At 39.3% G+C, this 25,896-nt stretch overlaps 1 protein-coding gene across 3 annotated transcripts in view; it reads right to left on the bottom strand.

Moving 5' to 3' along the window:
• LOC111867820 (V-type proton ATPase 116 kDa subunit a) overlaps positions 1-23,191 on the bottom strand; it is a 49,308-nt gene extending 26,117 nt beyond the window's left edge. Inside the window, exons 1-4 of one of the 3 annotated variants that reach the window (XM_023858000.2) lie at positions 22,974-23,191; positions 21,669-21,845; positions 19,558-19,686; positions 7,009-7,136 (exon numbers count right to left, since the gene is read on the bottom strand). In XM_023858000.2, the coding sequence (XP_023713768.1) occupies positions 7,009-7,136; positions 19,558-19,686; positions 21,669-21,845; positions 22,974-23,090 (551 nt within the window). In that variant the 5' untranslated portion in view covers positions 23,091-23,191. The remainder of the gene's footprint in view (positions 1-7,008; positions 7,137-19,557; positions 19,687-21,668; positions 21,846-22,973) is intronic. The other 2 variants (XM_023858002.1, XM_023858001.1) reach the window with 2 other exon arrangements.
• Positions 23,192-25,896: the final 2,705 nt, after the last annotated feature.

Below are 25,896 nucleotides of genomic sequence, written 5' to 3'. Positions count from 1 at the left end.
GCTGTACCACCATCTGATGGCAAACATAGAAACACTACATCATTAGAACGCCATGGTAAACAAAATCACCATACATGAAATCTCCCTGAGCACATGGAACTCTTATACGACAAGATTCCTATGTCAGGCCTGATGTACCCTCAGAAATGTTTTAGATAGACAATGTCTTTATATGCATGTGGTTTTACTCCACATGCTCCCCCACTATGGCAGTTTTCAAAAACAACCCTTATAAAAAACTAATATATTTAATGAATATGATTATATTCATATACAAGTTATAATATGCATAGGCCCAGTTCTCTTGCAGCTCAACTACAGGAAAGTATGTATGTATGTATGTGTGTAAGGGATGGGCCATAAAGCCCGGCCCTCAAAAAGGAAAGTATACTTCAATGTGTACCTACAGTTAACCTCAGCACTCAACTGAGTGCTGAACACACCTTAACCAACAGCCAATAATGGTTTCTGTGCACCATATGCCACTAGTTAATAACATCAGTATTACTGATTATACAGTAATACTTATGCTTTATGGATTAGGCCCTTTCTGACACCAATTCAGAATTAACTGCTCAAACTATGAATTTTACACATATTTGACATGTCTCCATGGATAGAGGATCTGCCCATTACAAGGCCGCCTACCTACACAGGAAAACACTAACACAGAAAAACGTGGGCATACACCCAATATACAAGTTGAAATCAACCCATGCATTCCACTTTTAAGCAGTAGAAGAGAGCATAACCTATCTAAAACATCTCTGTAGGTAAGTCATACCCTGAGTGGGCAATAACAAATACATCCTGTGTTCTCCAAAATCTTCAATACAGTGATTTTGGTTCCCATACATTGAAATTAGAATTCAGCAACTTTCTAATTACAAGGTTATGATCTGTGTCACTGCATGATTATCATATAACCTCAAAGATGTTTCAGACAGAGTCTATGCACCCCAGACTTGAGACCACTATGATCAGCTATGAGAACAGTTATGGTACAATATTATATATTGTAAATCACATATACTCACTGGTATTAGTTATCACCCTCACCAACAGCTGAATCAAAGCAACCAACAGTGCCAGACCAAGGACCGTAGAATTCATGCAGCAAGTTCCAGAGTCATTACATTCTAACAGGTCACAATAGATGCAAACATACTCTATTTATGTGTGAGTAAAATAACACATACTCTGCCCATGTTTCCCTTAAAACACATTAAAATAATGTAATGAAATTGCTTATTTATTGCAACAAACTTACAAACACATACTGCTGTTGTCTAAAAGAAATTACTGAAAGTTCCTACTCTTCAATGGCCAGTGTTTTATTATTTATTGCCATGGAACAAAACACTGATCACCTTACACTATAAGCAATGCCACTTGGCATTTTATACATTGTTCCTGACACCATTCAATTTGACAAACAGAGCTACAGTTTCTTCACAAAATTATATATAACCAGTACCTACTGAGGTAGATGTACGAGTATAGCCTAATGTACCTCAATGGCTACAGAATTAAATCAAATTTAACTGTGTAATGAATGTTTAGATTTTCTTTCAGCTTTTACAGATAAAACTAAATGTCAAGATGATGATATTAAATATTTTTTCGTGGGCTTTTTTACCATACTGTCACTATTGCAACTGCATAGTTTTGAATGGCAGGATGACAGGTGAGCATCAACTGTAAAGGATTTGCAAGGTAGCAGTCATGAAGTATCTGCAGCATCCTGCTGGAGAACTGCGGAACAGCAATCTGTATAACTAGTGTCCTGGCTGAGATTCCAACCAAGCACCTTCTGTATACAAGCCTAGAGTGTTGCCACTGAACCACACTACTCAGTGGACACTGCTGTCCTGCTGAGGTCTGTCACCTCAAGCTTCAGGGTGGAAGGGTATTCGCATCCCAGAGGACAGCAATCTTGACACCACTGCCACAAGCACCTCAAATATCACAGAGCTAAGAGTACTGTTCTGTCTCAGCTGTTACAATATTAAAATTATAACAGCAATAGAAAAAAAAAAGTCTTATCAAATCCCACCCCCAACAGAAACTGTAAAAGAATGTACAACTAAAAGAGGCATTATAGTAGGGGGGAAAAACTGACTTCAGAAATATGCTGCGCACACTGCTGAAATATAGCCTACAATACTACAGATGGCCAATGCCGACAAGTGCACACTTACTGTGTAAACAGAATTCAAAGCAACATTCATATTCATGCAATGGACATAAAGGGCCATTGCTTCCAGAATTAAGTGCCCATAATGCTTCTTACACAAACCCCAGCAACCTTCACCGCATTATTCACACCAGTGTCTTCACCTTTGATGCCACCTCTGAAATACATAGGTAAGTAAAAAATTTAAGGTACTTTTGTAAGTTCTGGTCCATCACACTAGCAAACTAAATTACAGAATAACTGTTAGCACTGTCCAGTGTGATTCAGTCTGTAGATATTTACTGCCCTTACATGTTTTGGTCAGATGTGACCATCTTCAGCTTCCGGAACTACTGTTACAAAGCTGATAATACATACTTAGAAGTTATTATATGAAAAGTTACTTACACTTATTTGCATTAAAATCTTATTAATGTCAAACATTTAAGACCTCAAAATAGCCAAAAATGAAACAAGTAGACATCACAACACATAGAATCTAATGAGTTAAAAGGTGGGCATCAATGTGTGGACTTCTGAGGAAACCAAATAATACCATAACTTTCCATTTTAACAGAAGAGGCACAAGGACACAAACCATATAGGTCCAAGATCTTCAATATTAGACATTAATGAGATTTTTAATCCATATAATTGTAGATTTTTATATAATAACTTTTAAGTATGCATAATGAGCTTTGCAATAGTAGTTCCTGAACATGCCTTCTGAAAATGGTAACAGCTAACCGAAACATGTTAAGGCAGTAAATATCTACAGACTGAATCACAATGGATGGTCTTATCAATTATTCTATAATTCAGTCTGCCAAAATAATATCCATCTATTCCAATGCTTTTGGTTCATGGCCCATAAACTTTCTGATTCTGTTAAGAAGTTTTTCATTAGGTTTTCAGCCACTTTCTGTGCCACTTTTTCCATCAGCAACAGGAATTTCAAAAGCATCTTCATCACTGCTGATTCTCTGGTTGCCCAGATATATCGATTGAGCTGCTACTTAAATTTAACACATCTGACAGCTGACAACAACCCAGAAGACACATCAACAACACCCATTTACACGCTGAATCTTTCCACCGACCACGAGCACTCATTTATCACCAAACTGGACTGTCATTCTTCTGCAAATGCACCAGACTTCATAGCTTCTGCCTGCAAAAATGACACCACAGATTCCCACCCTTGTGCATTCTACTGATGGAGCAGGTATGTTACACAAGGCACAGTATCATCACTCCCCAAGAGGACAAAATAAACTGGGTGCAAATGAGGCAAGTTTCATGCTGTTAACATCTGCCTTGTCTTTCAGTGCTACCAGCAACACTTTTGAGGTAAACTGCCTTTAATTTTTCACTTTCCTTTGTATTTCAGATCATAGCTGTACATGTTACACCCTGAAAGTCAATATTAGATTCGATTTTCATCACCACCATCTTGAACACAGTGGTCCCCCAGTCCAGTTTCCTCACTCTCATGCAGGGTGGCATTCTGTACACAGGTAATCATTTGGTATGGCCCTTGTCCACTGCATATAACAGATCCAACGTGTCCATTGTAATCTGATTCAACCATTCTAATTGGAGAAACACTGGACCATGTAATGGTGGACCCTAGTATTCGCAATGGCAATGAATGTATTACAAAGAAGTTGGATTGCTCACATAGGTTAAGTGCGGTGGATTGGATGAGTAAGTTATCACACTGAAAATTAAGGAAAACTTAAAACTACACATTAAACCACATATAACTAAGATTCTATCACATAAAGTAAGGCTTGAAACATTACTGTCTGTACACTGGAGTCACTAAGTTGCCAAGCAACAGCAACAGTTGATAAATTGCCCAAAAGCAGTGGGATAATAACAATAATATTAATAAAAAGGGGCAGTATAGCAGTTTCATTTCGAAGGATATCAAAATTATCATCGGAATTAAACTTTCAAGAACAGAGACATTCCAACTGTTCTGAAATAAATATAACATCTGGCAGTACATCGGATTCAAATGGTTTTTAAGACGGGGTTAAAGATGAGGGCTTTTTGAACACAGTAAGGAACCCTTATATTCCAAAAAATATTGGGAATACCTGAAGCCAGCTAAGTGACTATAAGCTTCTCAAAGCTTCTGCTCCAAAGAGTGAGAATAACTGACACCATTTGGCAACCCTACAGCTCAGTTTAGAATATTAAATGTTTGAAATCTGGACATACTCATAGGATGTTTAGACACATGAAAAAGTGCAAAGTATAAGTAACACATAAAGAAGCCAGCAGGTAAGAGGCCATTTCTGAAGGTGACAGTATGGGCAGAAGACATCAGTACACTGAGATGATGACTCCACTTACACAAATACCGTTCCACACAAATGCTCACAACACTCAGTAAAAAAAAAATTTAGAATTATTTTAAATCTGTGCTCAAAACTATACACTCTAAACAAGTGAAAGTGCAGTATTATTATGGAGCAGTGATCACAACAAATTCCAAATAAATAAACCAATATTACTGTGTTAGTATTTCTTTATTATTCTGTATCTGCCACATGTTTTCATCCAGCTGGATCATCAACAGGCAGTTTTCATGATACACTACATAGCGATACACAACAGATGCATACAACAAGGATACTGAAAATGCGATTAGCCATACAAGTGCAGTGTTGAAAATTCTGATTTACACAAAACAGCGTGTGACATCAGTTGAAATTTTATTTTGACTGCATAGTCAAGAAACATGGGGGGCCTTTCTTTTTCCTTCATTTGAAGTTCTTAGTAAATTGTATACATTATTTACACAAGAAAGAGCAGCTCTGACAACCTAAAATGGAGGTTTGGCTGTGTTGGAATTAAATGTAGCACTTCTGGGTTAAATAAATCATAAATAAAAATGCAAATAAAATAAACTGATGTAACTGAGCAAGAAGTGAGAACAGCATCTGTGGGTGGTCTAACTATAGTGCTTATAAATATACAAGATAAGCTCTAATTACAAAGTAAGGCCTTTTCACTGCTAATCAACACATACTATCTCAATTAAGCAATATAGGAACTGGTTAAAGCTTGATGTGCTGTGATATTTCAACTAAAGACTAAGTTCTGCTTGATTAACTGTTGGGTTACTTTAGAGCATGGCAGTCGTTACTTTAGAGCATGGCAGTCGTTACTTTAGAGCATGGCAGTCCCTCACCAAAAGTGGAGGGGAGAGGGTCTTAAAAACAATACACTTAAGAAAACTAAGGTTACAAGTTAACTCTGTGCTGGGGGACTGTGGCCACTTGTAATACATAAAACCTAGCAAAGCTCTCTCTTGCTTCACAAAACTGTGTAGAGAAATGTATAAGGTTTTATGTTCTCAGGGTAACGAATGTAACATTCCTCTGAAACATAACGGCATGCACCTTGGTAGGTTGGCACCAATGTTCTGGATGTGGCAGCTTCCTTGGAAACACTGGTACCTATCTACCAATCTACACAGCATCACCTTATATCAGATTTCTAGAAGCTAAACACAGCATTGACAACAATGGTTCTGTCCACGACCTTCAGAATCCACTATTTCTGACATACACAAATTACAAGCCATGAGCAGGTAAAACTGAGGTGGGCAACTGACAAAATTTGAAGCAACTGGAAAACCATGAAGATCGAAATCTGTGGTTGGCAAGGACCTGCTGTACTATATATCTTACTCAAGTGGGTAATCATTTTAATCCTAATTTTGTTGCTGCATGTAATACATGGCCATATGCTCTGTGTTTCAATTTAGATGAGATCTTCTTGAGAAGCCACCAGTTGTGCAGCTACTCAAGAATTTTCCAACATTTTATGGAACCCTAAGGCTCACTACCATGTTCACAAGAACCCTCCACTGATCCCTATCCTAAGTCAAGTCAATCCGATCCATATCAGCATATCTCTCCAGGATCCATTTTAATATTATCCACGCACCTACATCTTGGTCTTCCTAGTGGTATCCTTCCTTCTGGCTTTCAAACCAATATCCTACATGCATTCATCTGCCCCCATTCATGCTATATGCCCTGCCCATGTCATCCTCCTTGACTTGATCATTTTAATTACACGTGGTAAAGAATACATACGCTGAAGCTCCTCATTATGCAGGTGTTTCATTTAAAAATTAAATTTTAATGTCAGCACAGTGTTTGAATAGGATGAGGGGGCTGGCCTACTGAACAAATGACTACGTGTTCCTGAGTCATGTTTAGATTATGAACACATCCATACTTAGGAATGTCTCCTGTCCGGCGGGTAATGGGGCAGTCTGCAACTACTCTTGTGAACTGGTAGTATCAACACTGCTTCACAGTAAGTACTCATGATGCTACGTTAAGAAGATGGGCATGATTACATTTAATCATTTAGTTACAAGAGGGAACATGTCTGCTTTTTATCCATTCCACATGTTCTCTTTTCTAACTAAGAAATTAATTTATTAATAATGAATTCTACAGGGATGACAGTTACGCTTGAAAATCTTAGAAAGCCGCCATTACCATATGGGCCAATGCAATTCCCAAAGTTGTTTCAAAATTAATAATTTCAGGTCATGCATATCCTACGGCGGAATTTGGAACCATATTTATTACAACACACATACAGAAGTGGAAGCTTCAAAGGAAGAAGAATTGTTACTCGTGAGCACCATCATTTCTTCTCTTTGTGTCAGAAACAGAGAAGAGATGTTCATGTCTCTGGGTATTAACCAGTGGTGAAGAGTGGAAAACTGTTCTTTCTAAGATTTTCATACCTAAACTTCAAAGGCGGAAGAAAGGAGAATATGGTTACAGATTTACCCCAGTTTGAGGGCCTGTCCACCTGCCCTTAGTCCCTCCTCGCCTAGAAGGGTGACCTGCTCTTCCTCCCGGCTGGGATCCGCCATCTGCGAGGAGGAGGATGTTGGGTAGCAGTAGCCGTATTCAGCCTGGCAACAACAACCAACCCCACCCCCTGTTGTTGCACATCGTGCAAGGCTCAAAACACAATCACGCATTCTGCTCTCAACACGTACATGCCATCCGTAACAACACTGTTCTCATGGCAGGTTTGAGGTTGTGATGGCGGTGCCTATGGAGGGCGCTGTTTTCTGGGGTGATGCCGTGTAGTCCAGAAAAAGTTTACCAGTGTTCTGGAGGAATGTACTACATCTACCTTCAGGGCTCAGGAGAAAGCCAAGCAAGCTGCAAGTGTCTGGCCCTGAAGATGGAGGCAGTATGTTTCTCTGAAACACCAGTAACTTTCTATCAGACGACACGACAGCACATTAGAGAAGACAGTTCTCTTCAGTGCTGTACCTACTGTGGACAGATAATTCTATGTTTTGTAAATGCACAGTCATGAAGTCCATTTCAGTGTTTGACAGCCATTAAGTCCGATTTGAGGTTTCCCAGCAGTGAAAGAAGATTGTAGTCTTGTGGATTATTATGCTTTATTTAACGATGCTGTCAGCAGCTCCCACTACAGTGTCCCATGCCAATGGTTACTGAATAGTGAACTGGATAAATGCTGCGGAAGCACGGGGTCACAGCAAGTGTTTCAGCCAAGACTCCTGATACTGCAGTCTCACACATGGTTACCAACATTCCAGGAAAAAAAATCCCCAAACCACTGGTAGTCACCTATGAAATTACATGGTGTCATACTTCAAATATTTAAATTGTAAGGGTTGGCTTTAAGCAATCCTAACACTGTAACTTCTACAATATAGTGTAGATGAGCCCAGCAACAGGCCTACATTTTGCATGATGTCAGGACCAAAGTTAGTAGGACATTCAGACAGATGCTCAGCTTCATGAAACTGGGGTCCCAAGGGACAAAACCTCAGTCACATGGGAAGTGTGAGGCAATATCATCTGTAATGGCACCTTTCACAGGTGGAAGTATTTATCAGTCATGGTTTGAACAGGGGTCCTTACAAGTGCAAGTGTCCAGTAAACATGTATAATTTTTTTTAATGCTTGTGGGGTGGGACTAAGTCCCTTGTACTGCGGCCACTTCTGGCCTATTGTACCAGCCCCAGATGATAGGTGAGGGTGATTGTGGAGCAACTGGTGGAGCGAAGATTGGCAGGGAAACCAAAGTACTCGGAGAAAACCTGCCCCAGCGCCACTTTGTCCACCACAAATCCCACTTGACCAGACCCGGGATAGAACCCAGGCAGCCACGGTGGGAAGCCAGCGACTAACTGCTTGAGCTATGGTGCAGCCCGAAACATGTATATATAAATCCCAATGCATTCATTTCATTAGAAACTGTATCTGTTCCCTTAAAATTTTTGATCTACTCAATATTTACTAAAATATAATTAAAATGTCACCACACTGTAGCTCAGGTTGCTAGATGCAGACTCCTCACTGCAGAGCCACAGGTTCAAACCCAGGCGACTTCATGCGAGAACTGTGATGGATGTAGTCACACTGCAACAGGGCTGATCTCACTCCCTTACTAATCACCATTCCACCCCTGCTTCATAGTCATTTGCCACAAACCCCTGTGCAGTGTGATGGCATGAACAGGCAGCACATTATCACAGACTCAATCTTTAAGTTGGGGCCTTCATCTCCAACACAGCACTTGGCTGACCACAGAGCGATGAAGATGATTTATAACTGACATGTATTCAGTCATGAAAGATGTAACAGTCCATGTTATCCAATTTCAATCAAAACGTAATCTGACTGATAATTTCCAGTAATGACTCTCAAATACTAAGTTTCATCCATATGTGTACCACCTGAATGATGTCAGGTGCACCAAGTTTTGTACCCATGTTCCATACTTGAAAAGTATTCAAGTGAGCACGCCATCACACAACTCTAGTGCCGATACATGTGTACTGCAGTCCGGTCACTTGGTACATACAGAATTCTGAATTCGCAAACAGTATCTTCCCACTGTGGTCTTCTGGGCTGCAACGCCGTGTAGTCTTGTAGTGGATATCAACATTTCAGAGAAACATTGTTTGCCCATTTTCAGGCTTTCAGAGCTGCAGGAGGAGCTGGTCCAGTCACTATATGCAGGCTGCAAGGAAGGTGGTCGCAGAGACCCACAGGGAAAGAAGCCCAATAAACAAAATGGAACAGTACCCTGAAAATGGAGGCAGCATGTTCCTCCAAAACGCTGGTATCTGCCCATAAGACTACATGGCGTCACAACCCAGAAGAACACGATCTGAACAAAAATCGCCAAGAAAACCTCAAAACTTGTGAACAGTATATTCTTTATGGACAGCAATTTGACATGGACACACAGATTACGGTGTCTACAATGGCTCACATGTTTTAAGTCAGCCAGTATGTGCAACATTTCAAATGCATTTTTGAGCCGTGCAATAATGCACCATTTTACTTGCAGCCAATCACCTCCCTTAATGTTTCTCAGAGGATAAGGAATGCTTTGCCAAGGACAGGAAGTAGTTATGCAACAAAGTAAAACAAAATATAGCGTTAGCATGCAAACACACAAGAGTAATGATCAAAGCTAGTTACAGAATCATGCTCTGAAAAGTTAGGCGCACATCAACAAGAGAACAGGCTTCTGGGATGGGGATCTGCAGAGCAGGCAGAAAGGAACCAACATTTCAGAGCAAACGACTGTTTCCATTTTCACGGTAGAGACTATTCTATTTGGAAGATGCAGGGCCCTCCAAAATGCCGGTACCAGTATATCATATCACATCCAAGAAACCAGCACTCCTGACACCACTATGAGAAATGCAGTCTCACATTCATTAGCATTTAGCATGCTTGGCATCTACACAGCAATGATGCTGTCAGCATCCAGCAGCGCAACACGGTAGGATGATATAAGCATTACACAGGATTTAGAAGGAACCCTAATCATGGCCATGGCCTAATCAAGGTCCTAACCAGGCCTGAGAAAAACTGTGAACATCTGTAAGGCCAACAGATGTCCCCACTGAGATGTTAACTGAGAAGTTCCTGAATACAATCCCAGAACATTACTGCTATACCAATGCATTCAGCCTGAAGAGGCACAGTTCTCAGGGCGTGGTCACGAGGCCCTGATTCAGTGCCATGCACATAAAGAAAACCAGATGGAAATTAAACACATGAAACTTTATAAATTTCAACCTGACTTAATTTCCTATGGGGAGAAGCAGGTTATTTTATGATACTGCAGTATCTCTACAGCATCAAACAGCAGGCTGATAAGCTTGAAAAGGGCTTGGAAGAAAGTAGCCGTGACTTAATTGAAGCACTATCTCAGAAGTTTCCCAGAGGGTCTGACAAACCACAAAATATCCCAGTCAGGACAGCCAGTGTCCCAGCAAAGAGACAAACTGAGAACCTTTGAAACATGAGTCAAGAGCATTACTGATGGACCTACCTGCTTGGTGACTTAAAATTGGCTCATTCATGTATTAGGACTCTTCTCACTAATTCCAACACATCTGTGTGAAGGAAAACTGGACAAACAAATGCTGAAGTCTTCCGCATGTTTCTGAACTGATTCCAACACCCAAACAGCTTGAAGAATGAGTGTTAAAACAATAACTTTTGAAATGTAGTAAGCCCTGTGTCACAGCTCAAGTGGTTAGTCGCTGGCTTCCCATCGCGGTGGCCCGGGTTCGATCTTGGGTCTGGTCAAGTGGGATTTGTGGTGGACAAAGTGGCGCTGGGGCAGGTTTTCTCCGAGTACTTCGGTTTCCCCTGCCAATCTTCATTCCACCAATTGTTCCACAATCACCCTCACCTATCATCTGGGGCTGGTACAATAGGCCAGAAGTGGCCACAGTACAAGGGACTTAGTCCCACCCCACTAGCAATAAAAAAAAAAAAGACCTGTGTAATCAATAATTTGGATCATGATCTCCTGCAATGTAACATCATGCAGGTAGGTAGACAGGTATTAGTGTTTTGGAGGAACATGATGCCTCCATCTTGAGGGTACAGAGTTCTACTCAGAAGATGGAAGCAGCAGACTTCCTCTGAAGCATAGGTACCTATCTACCAAACAACACCACATCACATCCCAGGAGACAGTAATTTTTAATGTGGTTAAGTTTGCCACTGAAACTACATAACAAAATTTAATTCTGCACATGAATCAACAAAAACACTGAAAATGATCAAACAAATAACAGTTCATCAGGACAAGAAAGGCAATGATATGCGACCATGCAACAGAAAGCTGCCTTTTCATACTGGCAATGCATTGTCATTCAGCAGGCACACAGGAGAAAATATTATGAAGCTGCCTTCAATAGCTCATAAAGTATAACGTCAACTGACAGGATGACTACTGAGAAATGAATTGGGTAGGATCTGAAATGAAGTAGATGAGGTTAATGTTGAAGCATTAGCCTGGAATTTCCCTGGTCCGACTGGAAAATACCTTGAAACACCTCAGTCAAGCTAGTCAGTCCCTGGCTGAGATCTGAATCCAGGACTTCTGGAATTGAAACCAGGAGGACAGCCATCCATCTGATCAGTGTCCAGTAAGACTGTGGTCTCATTAGTTATGATGCCCTGTAGTTTCATTTTAGAGGAACGTACCACCTGCTCTACACGTTTCACCGCATATCTCTTGACACCCCAGATGGCATGTCACACAATGAGTAGGCAACCTTACGCAAGGGAAGTCCCGCATACTGAACTGAGATCTCAGGTACAGAGATTTTGGTTCCTGCCATATGGTCAAAACAGAATTCAGTACTTCATGATGTAATGAGCTCTGTCACTACCTCATGGCATTCAAAGAAATGTTTTGGACTCAGTTTGCCAATAACTTCTACGGTATGTTTCAAACAAAGCCCAAGCACACAATCCCACACTAAGTAAAACAGCTTTATTCATAACATTACAGGAAAAGCAACACAAGTTACACAGCAGGTCACATAACTGAGCTACAGCTGTGAAGCCATTCAACGTGCAAAACATGCTTCAAGCCTATGCATGCTCTACTGCAGTAACAAACACGAAGCTACGCACAGCTTATAACACTTTGAAAGATCATTTTTAAATAATTTTAAATATCAAATTGTGGACTTAGGATCACCTAATTATTAAATTAGGTTTAACCTATTGTTACATATATGACTTTATCACATGTACAATTTTCACTGATTTTTATTCTTATTTTATTGTATTTTATTGCTAATTTTAACCAAAGTCTAGTCTAAGTTTTGTCTAGATTGTGAGCTAAATAGAAACTAACTTATACGAACCATTTATAAAAATGTGAATGTTAGCGTTGCAGTTCGGTAATAGTATGTGAGAAACTTGCACCACCTGAAGATGACCCATTTGAGGTCCAAACATGTAGAGTGTGCTATATAAATAAATAAATAGTAAAGTATTGTTGCATCGACGGTAAAAATTATATACGTTCATTGTATATATGCAACAGGATGCAATCCTTAAAAATCCCACTGTTATGTTGAAAATATGAACCAAGTAACTTTCTAACAACAATATAAGGATCCATGTCAAGGTCTGATGATGACACAACCTCAAAGAGCTTTCATGAGAGTATAAGAAGGCACCTCAAATAATAAACTTCACCCATGAAATTGTAAACCTATCATGAAGGGTCCCTCTTTAAGACACCTGATCCACCATAAAATGTGTTACTGCGCAGTGATGATGTTCCTCACTGTGGGTCCAAACATGTACTGGGACTAGGAATCCATGATAAAAATGGACTATATGTGTTGTACAGATGTTTTCTGCAACACAAATTGAATACTGTGAGTGAAAAACAGGATGCCACAGTTGCAACCTGAGGTAGTTTCCTCGAAAGAAAACCTGCCAGTTACTATATTAATCCATTTACAGTGAAACTTCTGCCTCAGATGCCTCTGAGGAGCGGCGAAGTTGAACATTAAACTGAGGAAAACATAAAATGAAGGAAATTTAATACTGAGGTTACTGACTTCCAATCACTGAAACTTAACATTAAATTGGGGGAGCATCAAAGTGAAAACATTAAGGGGATAAGTGGCCCAAGTGTGAAGGCGACCACTTACCTCAATATGAATGTATGGAACTATACGTCTTCTCCCCCATATATCTTCATGATGTGCTTAAACCTGCACAGGGAAAACAGTGAAGATGCCATGACAGTATCGCCTGGCAGACAGGCAGGTACTGACGCTTCCACCTTCTGGTGTAGGCCAGATGGATGAGCAGCAAAGAAATAGTAGAGATACAGGGAGAGAGGGGTCATAAGAAACCCAACAGAGTAAGGGCACCATAGAGAACACTGATCCTTTGAAGGATTGTCTCTGAAGGCCAGAACAAATGAAAGAAATGATGGTTGAGTAGACCGTATGGAGACAGCATGTTCCTCCAAATATTAGTAACTGTCTAGCTAAGGTTGTGACTTAAACAGCCCAAGCATCACTCAGGGTGTACAATGGACCCAGTAAAGGTTTGAATGATTGAGATGACTAGAAGCTGTCTCCTCCGTGTCAATAAAATGCAATATACAATTCCAGCAAACCGAAATCTCAAAGGGACACCTTCAGTTTTACCTACAATACATTTATCATAACTGATAACAATCAAGAAAATACACCAAATCGCTTTAAAATAGCAAGCTCCTAACATCAAGGTTCACAGTCCATGTTTACATCTGCTGCAAAAGCTTATTCATGATTCCAGAAATGACAATACTTAACATACAGAAGATCACAAGTACAGGTTGAGCCAATGAGGACTGCACCTGACGATTCTTTACTTCACATCACCTCCTCCACAACACACTCCCCATACTTAAACAGTGGTTACTCTGCTCAGAAAGTGGTGGAGTTCAAGTCAACTTCAGTGCACCTGCTGTATATGTTAATCAAGAAACAGACTGAAAGCATCAGAACTTACACCATACAACAGACCACATTTCGAAAAAGCTGTGTCTTAATAATTCATTTCCACATATCCAGACACAAAGAGCCATCCTTGGGGTAATCATCTTGCATCATTAGTAATGGCAGTTCATACCTGTTTGTTTGTTCGTTTGTTTATGTATTTATTTATGGTTTTATTGCTGCACCCCAGATCATAAAGCAGCATCAAATGATAGAGAGACGGGTGAATAAGAAATTGAGAGACTGCAGAACAAGGTAGTCATGGCCTAACTGAGGTACAATTCTGACATTTGCCTAGAAGGACTGAAAAAAAAACACGGATAACTTCAGTCAGGATAGCTGGTGCTCCAGCGAAGATTCAGACTGGACACCTACCAAATACAAGCTGGACGCATCACTGTTTGAGCCAATTTGCTCAGTAATGGTTGCTCAATTATGACTCCATGCCCTCTGTAAGCCTTCACAGCATGGTGTCAACTGCTGGATCAGCTGTTACAGTTTTCACTCATGTTAATGAATCGATGCACAGGCAGAAACACATCAAACCATAAAATAAGCCTTTCACTGGTCATAGTTCAATCACCAACTTTGGTACCTCAACCAGGACTGTATTTCAATTTATATTTTGGTGGATACCTCAAAATTACTTTTAAACATGCACTACATCTTCTTAGATGATAGGCCACATCATTGATGAGTTAGAAAACCAGTATTTCAAGGCTTGCATCAGGGTCAATACTGATATTAACCTCAACGGGACCAGGCCAGGTCTCCAAAATATTGGATTTTAACTTGGCATTGGTCTGGATGGTTGCCCCAAGATGATTTCAGTTCACTAATTCAGCAGGAAAACTTCAAACGTCACATTATTTTAAACATGTTGCTATTTCCATCACCAAACATTTTTTTTTTCAAACTTCTTGTTAGAACTAATTTCTTTTATGCTGTTCATGATGATTTAAGCAGAATGTGAATGCCTGAACCTGTGACTTCACAGCCCTGACTCGAACCAAACAGGATGTCTTATTAGGAGATTACTTGGCTGCCAACTAAGCTTTATCTCAGGGTCAACGGTACATTAGCACTGAGAAATGCAACGCTCACGAGTAACGGTTAAGAAACTGTCACATTACTTCTTGTTCTCGCTATCTGTTTTAAGACCACATAGCATACTGTAGTGACAGGTTGCAAATTATAATGATACTCATTAATACATATATATAAAAGTCTACAGCCTGTCCAACTGCAATCATTCTACACACCCATACAATATTACTTACAGCTACACGAGAGAAATATTGGGGGGAGGGGAGGGTCAACCATCACACAATTTACAAAAGCAACCACAAGTGTAAACACACACAACGAAAAACTGAACAAACTTCAAGGCTCTGAATTCAGCTATTTTGTGACGAATTCCAGCAACATCACAACACTGTACTTCAAGTGTGTTGATTCCTTGGAAACAATAAATGGCAAAATCAAACACAGCACCACATAATTTTAAAACAATACAATGCAATACAATACTTCATCCCTACAACAAAAATAGAAGCTGTTAATTCATACAGAAATAAACAAAATGCTGTTTTAGTGGAAGGTGTGGCAGGACTGGCAGGGTGCATGTTGTTCCGTATCTGATTCAGGCTGTTTGCCAGGCTGAATGGTTAATAACATGTTATAATGAGTTCCTGCTATGAAATTAAGAATCCAAGGCATCATCAGCGCACAATACACAAACAAGAAAAATATGATTTAACTCAAGACACATGAAACACACGCAGACACGCACTCTGGTACACTTTTTAAAACAACATGCTAAAACCAGCAATGGGAAACTTCTAAAGCCTTAACATTACACAGTCTTTGGCGACGTGACACAGTGTAGCCTGGTGGATAGGTACCAACATTTCGGGCATCTCCACCAACTGACTTCTCAAAAATTTTGGTACCTATCTATAAAGTCACATTGTGTCACACACAAGACAGTAATGTTGATTTGTTAACACTTGCAAACAGACTTTCAAGCTATGCCTTGCATACCAGTGGTTTTCAATTGCTTAAATATCACTTCAAGAGAAAAAGAGGAACATGATACTGTTCATGACTTCATGCTATGTCCATCCTCAGATGCACAGCTGTACATACCAGTTCATACACTGGACAAACAACAGAACCGGGCACATTTTATTTCTTACCAGTTTTTTAGCCCTAAAAAAATGCATGTAAAAGTAAAAAAGTAAAGCTATCCCTGTAACAGGCTGTGAAGGCCCACAGGGTTGTGAGACATTAAGGGTCCCACATTACCTTGACAATTGGCTCAAAGATGGCCGTAGGGTTGTCAGCCTTACGCGCCGGCCGCGCTTCACTCCCCAGGAAAATTATTTAATGAAATAATGCAAAACAGTTACTTGAGTGACCTGCACAAGTGTCACCCAATAATCATTATATAAGACTTATAAAAAAGATGGGGACATCACCCACTGTCCAAATTAGTTAATATGAAACTAAATTAATAATTCTATATGAAATGAAATAAAATAATTTGTCAAAACTAGTCTAACAATTCTCAAGTTAAAGCATAAAAATCCCTTTGTTTAATTACCTAAAAAATAACGAGATTTATGGCTGTATGTTTCATGCTGCTACACAGCTTTTTGTCAAACATTCCTTGCTCTTATAAATGCTTAGCAAATCACACTCGAGATGAGCTCAAGCCAAGTCTCCATATTAACTTGTACTCTACTCTCTATACAAATGCAGACATGCAAACACAGTGGGATCAACAGGAACATTTGTTCTAGTATGACGTGTGCCTAATAAAGACAATATTTACCTTCACTGACAAAACAAACATGCCTTAGAGATCAAAATGATTATATTCATGAAGCCCAAGCACCAAGAAAGACCTTAACTTCTTATTTTGATACATCATCACATGCTGCATTCTGTCATGAACAGTATCACAATAACGACATGTTGAAGACTGACAGCTCTGGAATAAACATATATGTTACAACCTGCTTCATAAAGTAAATAATTTTCAGATTTACCCTCATAGCATCATTAGTTACTCTCTTTCGTCTGCTACATAGTGACCCTGTCAGTATCAAGAATGTAGGTGCTAATTGTTGGATGATTAATGAATGTGTAGCAGCTGGTTTTGTTAGAATTGTTAGGGGAAAAGAAATCATTTGGAGGAAACCCATCCCAGTGCCACTCTGTCCACCAGAAATCCCACATGACTTGACCTGGGACTGAACCCAGGCCACCATGAGGACAAGATGATGACCAATCACCTCAGCTATGGCACAGCTGCCAGTTGCCATGAGCTCAATACATAGGTTTTTTTTTTTCAAAATGTAAAAAAGTGCCGAGTTACATCTTTTATGTGTCCCTCACATCAAATGGTCATACTTCACTGAACCTGGCATGAAGGTAATAACACTGGACAGCACTGGGATACACTACCATGTACTTTAAATCTTTATTTTACACAAATCAAAACAGGAGATCAACTTAGTGTAGTGACTAAGATACAGACTGGATTGGAAAACTGGGGCTTGATTCCAGGCAAGGTCAGAGAATTGTTCTTTTGCCACTGCATCAAAACTCACTCTGAGACCCACCCCAACCTCTATCCTATGGATATAGCAGGCTCTTTCCCTGCAAGAAAAGTGGCCACTCACACCTATCAGGTGCAAAAAGGTGAAGAAAGACTGGAGTCCTACTCTCCATGAGAAGGTCAAGGCTCATAGTGGGCTATAAAGGACAATTCTTTACTTTTGGCCAGTAAAATGATTAATGTGTCCATAGCTATCTGTTCATTCACATAAAACTGATTTCAGTCAAATATTTCAATCATTTTCTACAGCAAAGCAAATCGCTGAGCACAGTATACACTCAACTGGTTCAGCTCACATACTTTACTGTCCTGTCCAGGCAGACATAATGCATGGCTTAGAGACACTCAAGCTTATCTGAGAACGTGATTTGTAATATCTGGCTGAATCCTCAAACATAACTAATCTGAAGGTTACACACTGCAGCTGTCACAAGTGACTGGCAGTCTGATGTCTTAACCGCAAGATTTCACAGAATTCTGATAAAAGTTAATGACATGACCATGAGAGAGAAACACAAAGCAGGATGTAACATAAATCACACATCTATCACATTTATAGTGCATGAAAAGAACAGTTTTCCCACGCTTATGCACAGCACGTTCAAATAAAATGTGCTCCTGGCAGTAGCTTCGTGTTCACTTATTCTGTCCTTTGAAGGAAACCACAGGGTTGCTTCTAGTAGTCTGGCACTTTTATGTTGCCTTTTTACAACAACCATTACGTAAGTCCCCATTTTGGGAGACAGAGTGAGTGATGCATGCATGAAAGACCCCTTCTTTCATGGTTCTCTTAGCACACATGCAGTAAAAATTACCACCACGCTATCATTAGCAGCACATTTTAATTTCATTTTAATGTCCTGTATTTCAGAACACATTTTGCTTTCCTTGCCAATATTGCAATACATATAGCAGCTAAAACTTTAAAGAAGATAACATTCAAATCAAGAAATTAAATTTTAAACATATAATTCCCAAAAGTGTGTGAATAAGGGTCCAAATCACCCCCAAAAGCTCTACTGCAATACTTGCATATTGCTTTAACAGCCATGGCTACCATACATATTGGTAAGAGTATGGAGTAAATCTGATAATATTTTTGGGTATTCTCAATAAGATCTATGGTAGGAGAGAAAGAAAGTTTCATATATACGGTTCATGCAGCCTGCTACAATGATGATGAAACCACAGCTAGCACAACACACATGGGAAAACTTTTCTTCCAAAACCATAATCCACAATACAAAAACGCTGGCTATTCTGTCAATCCGGTTCTCATGAATTTATCAGTGAAAGAACCCTCGAATACTGCCCCAAAATAGGCACCGAAATTTGTAATTAATTATACATGTTTTATAACTGGAGAAAATTTCTTTGAAGGGTCCCAGGGATGGCTGTGACATACATTTCAAGCACAAGACTAAGATATATCACTAACTTTTGTGTATAACAACTTAGCACTCTAAAAAAAACTAATACAGTCAATAAATAAAACAGCACAATATGGTATTTCAACCAAAAAAAACTGACATACAAATGTAAAAACATGAGCAAGACACAACTGTACCAATATATGTGTCTTTGTGGCATGGCAGCCAGAAACACAACTTCAGAAGATTCTGCCTTCTGCGATGTGACACTGTGTACTCTGACTGACTGTAACCTGCATTTCGAGGAACCTGCTGCCACCAGCACCTTCCTCTTCTGGGTGCAAGTGAAACATATGAGACTACACAGCATCACATCCCACAAGACTACACTCTGAACACTCCCAGCCATGAGACCCTGACATCTCAAACTTCAAAAATTTTCTTTCATCGGACTGACAGAAATTCTTGTCCCTCAACTTGAGCAAATGACAGAAAGCACAATGTTCCTACTGGCACCTACCTCGTCAAAAAAAACTTGAGTCTTCCTCAAAATATGTTTCAGCTCTGTCAATTCAAGGAAGTTTCGTTTCAGAGCTTCAGCATTCTGGTTCACTTCACGCAACTCATTCTCCAGTTTCTCGAAAGTTGCCTGTTAGGAGAGATTCCACTCCACTTTATGAAGCATACGTGACTTTACTCTTACCTCTGCAACTTCATGTTCAATGTTTATATGAGCTTATCAGTTAACTTATTCACTTATTTATTTATTGTGAATGTACTAATATTGTTAGCAGAATACATGACACTAACAGGATAATCAGTAACACATTGCAAAGGATGGGGAAGGAAGTGGCTGTCAAGCTTGGAAAGGAGGGACTACGAACACCTACAAAATACCTCAGAGTAGTTAAGTCCCTGCCAAGATTCAAGCTAGCTATCTTCGTTTCGTTGTTTACATTCCCTACAGTACAGACAACACTTTGTAAGATGAGGCACCAACCAAACAATTAACATTAATTTACTACNTCAAGTGTTTTATATGTTTAATAGTACTGCAGTTCAGTGGTGTATATATGTTAAACATGTATTTGCCTGATGATGGCTACTGATAGCCGAAACATGTAGCAGAGCCATAGATGGGCACTGACCTTGATATCGGTTGTGCTGTGACGATTAATAAAGAAGTTGTATATCTTCTGATTGATGTTATACAGTGTTAGCTACTGAGGGTGTCATTAAATAAAAAATACATAAACAAATAAAACAAAGCATGAAGGAAACAGCCACCATCCTTCAAACTAACTGAGCCATTACAAGAAAAAGGCTGGAAACTACAGAACCAAGTATAATTATTAAGATTACAGTCTGCTGGGATGTGACATTATGTAGTCTGGTTAGACAGGTACCAACATTTTGGAGATACATAAAGCTTACATCAACTGTCTTGAAATCAGAGGCAAGAAAGCAACATGTGAATGAAAGTGAAGTGAAGAGTTAAAACTTCACTCCTCTATTCATCTCTGCATTTGAGAGAGCAGTCAGTCAAAGTCACACTCCAACTGACGGTCAGTCAGTCTGTCTGGCTGTCTTGGTGTCGAGCCTCATCAGAGCAGTCAGCTTTGTCCTTATTTTTTACCTACACACAAAAACATCTCCAGGAGTGTGTCACTAATCAGATGATGACACAGACTGATGCACTGTCATTAGACAGTTACTGTACTACACTTCAAACAGTATAAAAAATTATCTACTCCATCCAGTGTGACTGATAAATGTTTTTTCTCCTTTTTAATCTTTCGCCTTGACATGTTTCAGTTGGAGTGACCATCTTCTGAAGGACATCAACACATGTGGAAACTACTATTACAATGTGACTTGTCATTATCAATACAAACAGACAATACTATTAGTGTCATGAATATAAAATATTAGCCTTTAACAATAACAGTGAGGTGCCTGAATTTATTAAAATATTCATAAAAACAAAAAACAAACTCGTGGCCTGTAGTCCGCAAGTGAATTATTTTGACCAAGTGACCGCCTCTTGTCAGCGAAATCAGTGGCAACTTTTGTGGATAGAGGGTGTTGCATGGTCAGTGCAATGGATCCCCACAGCCATTAATCTAGGTTTTCTAGACTGGAGCTGCTATTTCCTTGAAATAGCCCCTCAATCATTCTCTCAAAGCTGAGTGGACCCTGTTCCAGACCCACTACTTCTCAGAAAATCTGGTAGGGCCGGGAATGGACCCCACGACCTCTGGATCTGTAGTCAGGAACTCTGATCACTAGACCACAGAGGCGGTCTTTAAAATGTTTATAAACTATTATAATTAGTTTATTTACAAATATGGTTTAAAAAATGTTGATAAAATCTAAACCATACTTGTAAATAAACTAATTATAATTGGAGTTGATAATCTTCTCTACTACTGCTAGTGTGACAGCCCAGAATGAACCAAGTCACACTTCAAACACAGGCTGGAAACCCAAACTGCCATACAGGAGATCTCTTTCGTACGGCTGCCTACTCAAGATATGACATACTCTTGAAGACGTTTCTGACACGTAATGTTTCTTACATGAAATGTACTTCACGTAAGAAGTATAAGAGGCTTGCACTCATCTGTGTACCTCAAGATCAATCATCTCGCGAGGCTGAGGTGCTTCAGGATTTTCACCCGTGTCCAACATTGGAATTCCATCTTTCTTGATTTCCTTCTCCAAGTAACGAAGCTTGCGTTCCATCTCATCACATCGACGAACTTCATTCACAAATTTCCGTTGGAAAGCATTCACATCTGGATTCAGCTGAACAGAAATTGAAAGTGGTTCAGTTCAATGGTGTACTTATTATATTTATTTGTGGTTCACTTTACAGTGCTGCTGGCAGCCTGGACTACACAGTCTCATAAGGTAAGATGAATAACAAACTGGAAAGGATGTGGAAGGAAGCTGTCATGGTCTCATTTGAGGTACTATCTGGCAATTTGCCTAGAGGGACAGACAAAAACTGCAGAAACATCAGACAGGAAAGCCAACTCTTGTGCTGGGATTATAAACTGGGATCTCCCAAACGAAAAGCAGTACTAACAATTCCACCACATCTGGGCAACTATTATAGCATGCAGAGAGCAGATTCCTGGCTCAATCTCGGTGGCCAGTTTATAACCTTTGTGAAACACACATGCTGCAGACTGTACACATATTCTAGATCTGTGAACGTGGTCTCGCCTAATCTGAATCAAGATCTTAAGATCTTAATCACACTCAAATTTTCAACCTTTTACAGCATATATTCTTTGGCAATTTTCTTCAACTTATGCACAGTTTCAGGTTTGAAAACTAAATTGTACACAGGAAATTGCTTCTAAGCTGTCTATTATGTCCATACCCCCCCCCCCAAAATTAAATTACCTGCAACAATCATATGCAAGCTATAATAAGTATGCTGATTCAACTGAATAAACTCCTAGCAAACGTACATCTAGCTGCATATTCTGAATTCTTAGCCAAGATCTAAATTAGGCACATCATAAGACATATCATGACATGCTTGAAAGTCCACTACACACACAAAGTGGAAAGCACAAATGCTGCCCAGTACATCTGCACCTTAGTAGAAATTACCTCATAAAATAATCCTCAGAGATGACATACGGGTACGGGGTTAAAACTGCAAACTGTACACTCCCACAGAGGGTCATAATACAAAACAATTCTACTGGGAAATAACTGAAGTATTCTGGGCCTAGCCTCGTATGTCACATGACTATCGTTCAAGGCCTGTTGAAGAATTGAAAATAGTCGAAAATTTTCTCTGTAATATAAAATTTCATGGCCAGAAACTTGTAAAAATTCCGAATTGTTAAGACCATATACAATACAATTTCGAAATGCCACAGACTAACCTACTTTTACATAAAAATATATACTTACATCTCGAAACTGTACAAGTCCAAGTTCTCCTAATTCTGATACACACGCGTATGCTGCTTCACTTTGTAAAAACAGCTGACATAATGTCATTTCTTCACTACGAAATAAGTTCCCCATTTTTACTGCACTTCGAACAATTACGCTACTAGCAAAACACAATTAATCACCCGCTAGCTGCAGTATATATCCGAATGGCGGAGTCAGGTGATTGGTATGACGTCACGCCAGCATCGATTTAACCGATTCAACAGTGACATCTTTCAGAAAGAAAGAATAATCACCAGAGGTACGAAGTAAGTTTTCATGCGTGATTTTCTAAGGTCGCAAGATGGGACGCTCATAAACCCTCATAAAAGATAGTCGAACAGCAGGAAGTAAATTTACCTCATGCGAGCTCTAGGTACCACTGGCCTATTCGGTAGCACCTGATTCGGACACTTTACAGTTGTTTTTTATTCACGTAGTGGGGGATGGAGTCGAACTGGGTCCACTCGGCAGGGCGGCCACTTGTTGGTCTATTGTTAGCCCTTCTACGTTCTAGATGTTCCTGATGATGTCGATAATGATGTTACATTTCTCAAGGAAGTAGTGGCTATCATAAGGTAAAGCCTTACAAAGACAAGATTTGTATTTACCTCAAGCTAATTTAACTATTTATCAAAAAGAAGTTTATTATGTGGCTATAAAAATATTCAATAAATTGCCCATAGAGATTAAGAACACATCTAATAATTTTAAAAAGTTTAAGGTTGTATTAAGGCATTTCTTGAATACTCATATGTCATATACTGTGGATGAATATCTAAATATATAATTTGTATTATTGCTGTATTCATTGCACTGTCTAGTTGTGTAATATTTATGTATGTATTCTGTGCTCTATATTATTTTATGACTTATTCTATAACCATCTTTGGATCTCTTGAACTTATCAAACCATCTCCTTTATACAGTATTGTCACATGTCAGAGTGACTTTTTGAGTGCTGGATTAATTGACCACTTACAGCTCATAACTACAATTAATTAAATAGTCTCTAATGGTAATTTCTTGAACTAATTACATGTTGTATACTTCTTTATTTTTAAGAAAATAAATGTATATACAGAAATGGCCTAAGCATGCACATTCAGCCCTCTGTAGAACATTCTTATAAAATGAAATTAAAAGATATGCATTTTAGTACATTAAATACACATGGGGGTGTTGAGAATATTTGGACCAAAGAGAGATGAAGTGACAGGAGGCTGGAGAAAACTGCGTAACGAGGAGCTTCATAACTTGTTCTCTTCTCCAAGTACAATTAGAATGATCAAGTCAAGGAGGATGAGGTGGGCAAGTTATGTAGCATGAATGGGGGAGACGAGGAATGTGTATAGGATATTGGTGGGAAAGCCAGAAGGAAAGAGACCACAGGGAAGACCAAGGCGTAGGTGGGTGGACAATATTAGAATGGATCTTAGAGAGACAGGATGGGATGGTATGGATTGGATATATCTGGCTCAGGATAGGGACCAGTGGAGGGCTCTTGTGAACATGGTAATGAACCTTTGGGTTCCATAAAATGCTGGGAAATTCTTGAGTAGCTGCAGAATTGGCGGCTCCTCCAGAAGAGCTCAGCTACATGAGTAAGTAAATAAATACACATGGGAATCCATGGCATCACAACAAATGAAGGTTCCTTAGTTCTCTAACTGTACTGCTGAGGGAACGTGATTCATTGACAAATGATTTTCATAGCTGACATCGCAAGCAGCGTTAAGTTGTATCATGTATAAAAGTTAATTTATTTACATAGAAAACATATATGGGCTACACAAAATTACAATACTTTGAGGTAAGAAGCCATTGGATGGCACACATTAAAAGAAATATCTGGAAACCACAGAAACTGCAAACAATTATAATAGAATCTACTGCCTTATGGAGAACAGAATTTTACCTTAGGAAAATAAATGGTGAGCTGTTGCGGTAAAATAAGGTACCCTACCACTCAAAGATTTTATGTTCCAAATGTGTTGGCATACCAGGTTGATTATGGAAGGAAGACCACTGTACTGCTGGACGTGTTTATATTTTGTGTTATCCTTTTGCATAGATATAGTTTACATTCAAATAACAGTCACCATATTTATGTATACAGCGGTCACATTTTGACTCTGAAAGTTCAAGTCCAAAAATAGAAATGTAGTGTATACAGAAACCAGCATGTCCTGATCTGTGAATTGCAGAATAAACTGATATATGCGCCTTTTTCCATGCAGCAAACTTGTTCAGAATTGCATATCATCACTGCAAAAGCTTCAAATCATATTAAATATTAAAAATATGAAGCCAAATTTCTTCTTAAAACACACAACTTATTTGTGAAAAAGTTCATGATATTTCACACCTACGGAAAGAATTGTCTTATTTATGCAGTCAACCACACCATAAAATAAGCAAGCTAATAACAAACTGAAGTACCTCAGCAGAAAGAAGCATAATTTATAAAGTGAAGTAGATATACAGGAAACAATTAATTTGTTTGAGCTGGCAGAAACACAACACCCAGTGTGTTTCCTCTCGCTTTATCAACAGTGCCTTCAGTCTCTCATAAATGTTCCGGTAACATCAAAATGCCATCCTGTTGAAAATTACTATTTTCTGGCATATACACTATATAGTCTCATAGATCATTAACAACATCCTTCATCTTCTGGATGGGAGAGACTAAATTTGGGAGAGGATAGGAACAGAGAGGACACAGGCTATGATCCTAATCGAACCAACAGGACAAAGGAAGTCCTCTGCATACTCACTGTCTCTCCAGGTGCCCTTGTATTTCCTGCTGGTTCACTCACAGCCATTATTCCCCCATTTCACTCTGTCCTTGGAAAATGGCCCTCTAAAGGCCAGTATTTCTTACACTGTTCCCTTTACT

Source organism: Cryptotermes secundus, unplaced genomic scaffold (assembly GCF_002891405.2).
Source record: "Cryptotermes secundus unplaced genomic scaffold, Csec_1.0 scaffold2252, whole genome shotgun sequence".
Taxonomy (NCBI): Eukaryota; Metazoa; Arthropoda; class Insecta; order Blattodea; family Kalotermitidae; genus Cryptotermes; species Cryptotermes secundus.
This window is presented reverse-complemented; position numbering and strand designations above follow the sequence as displayed.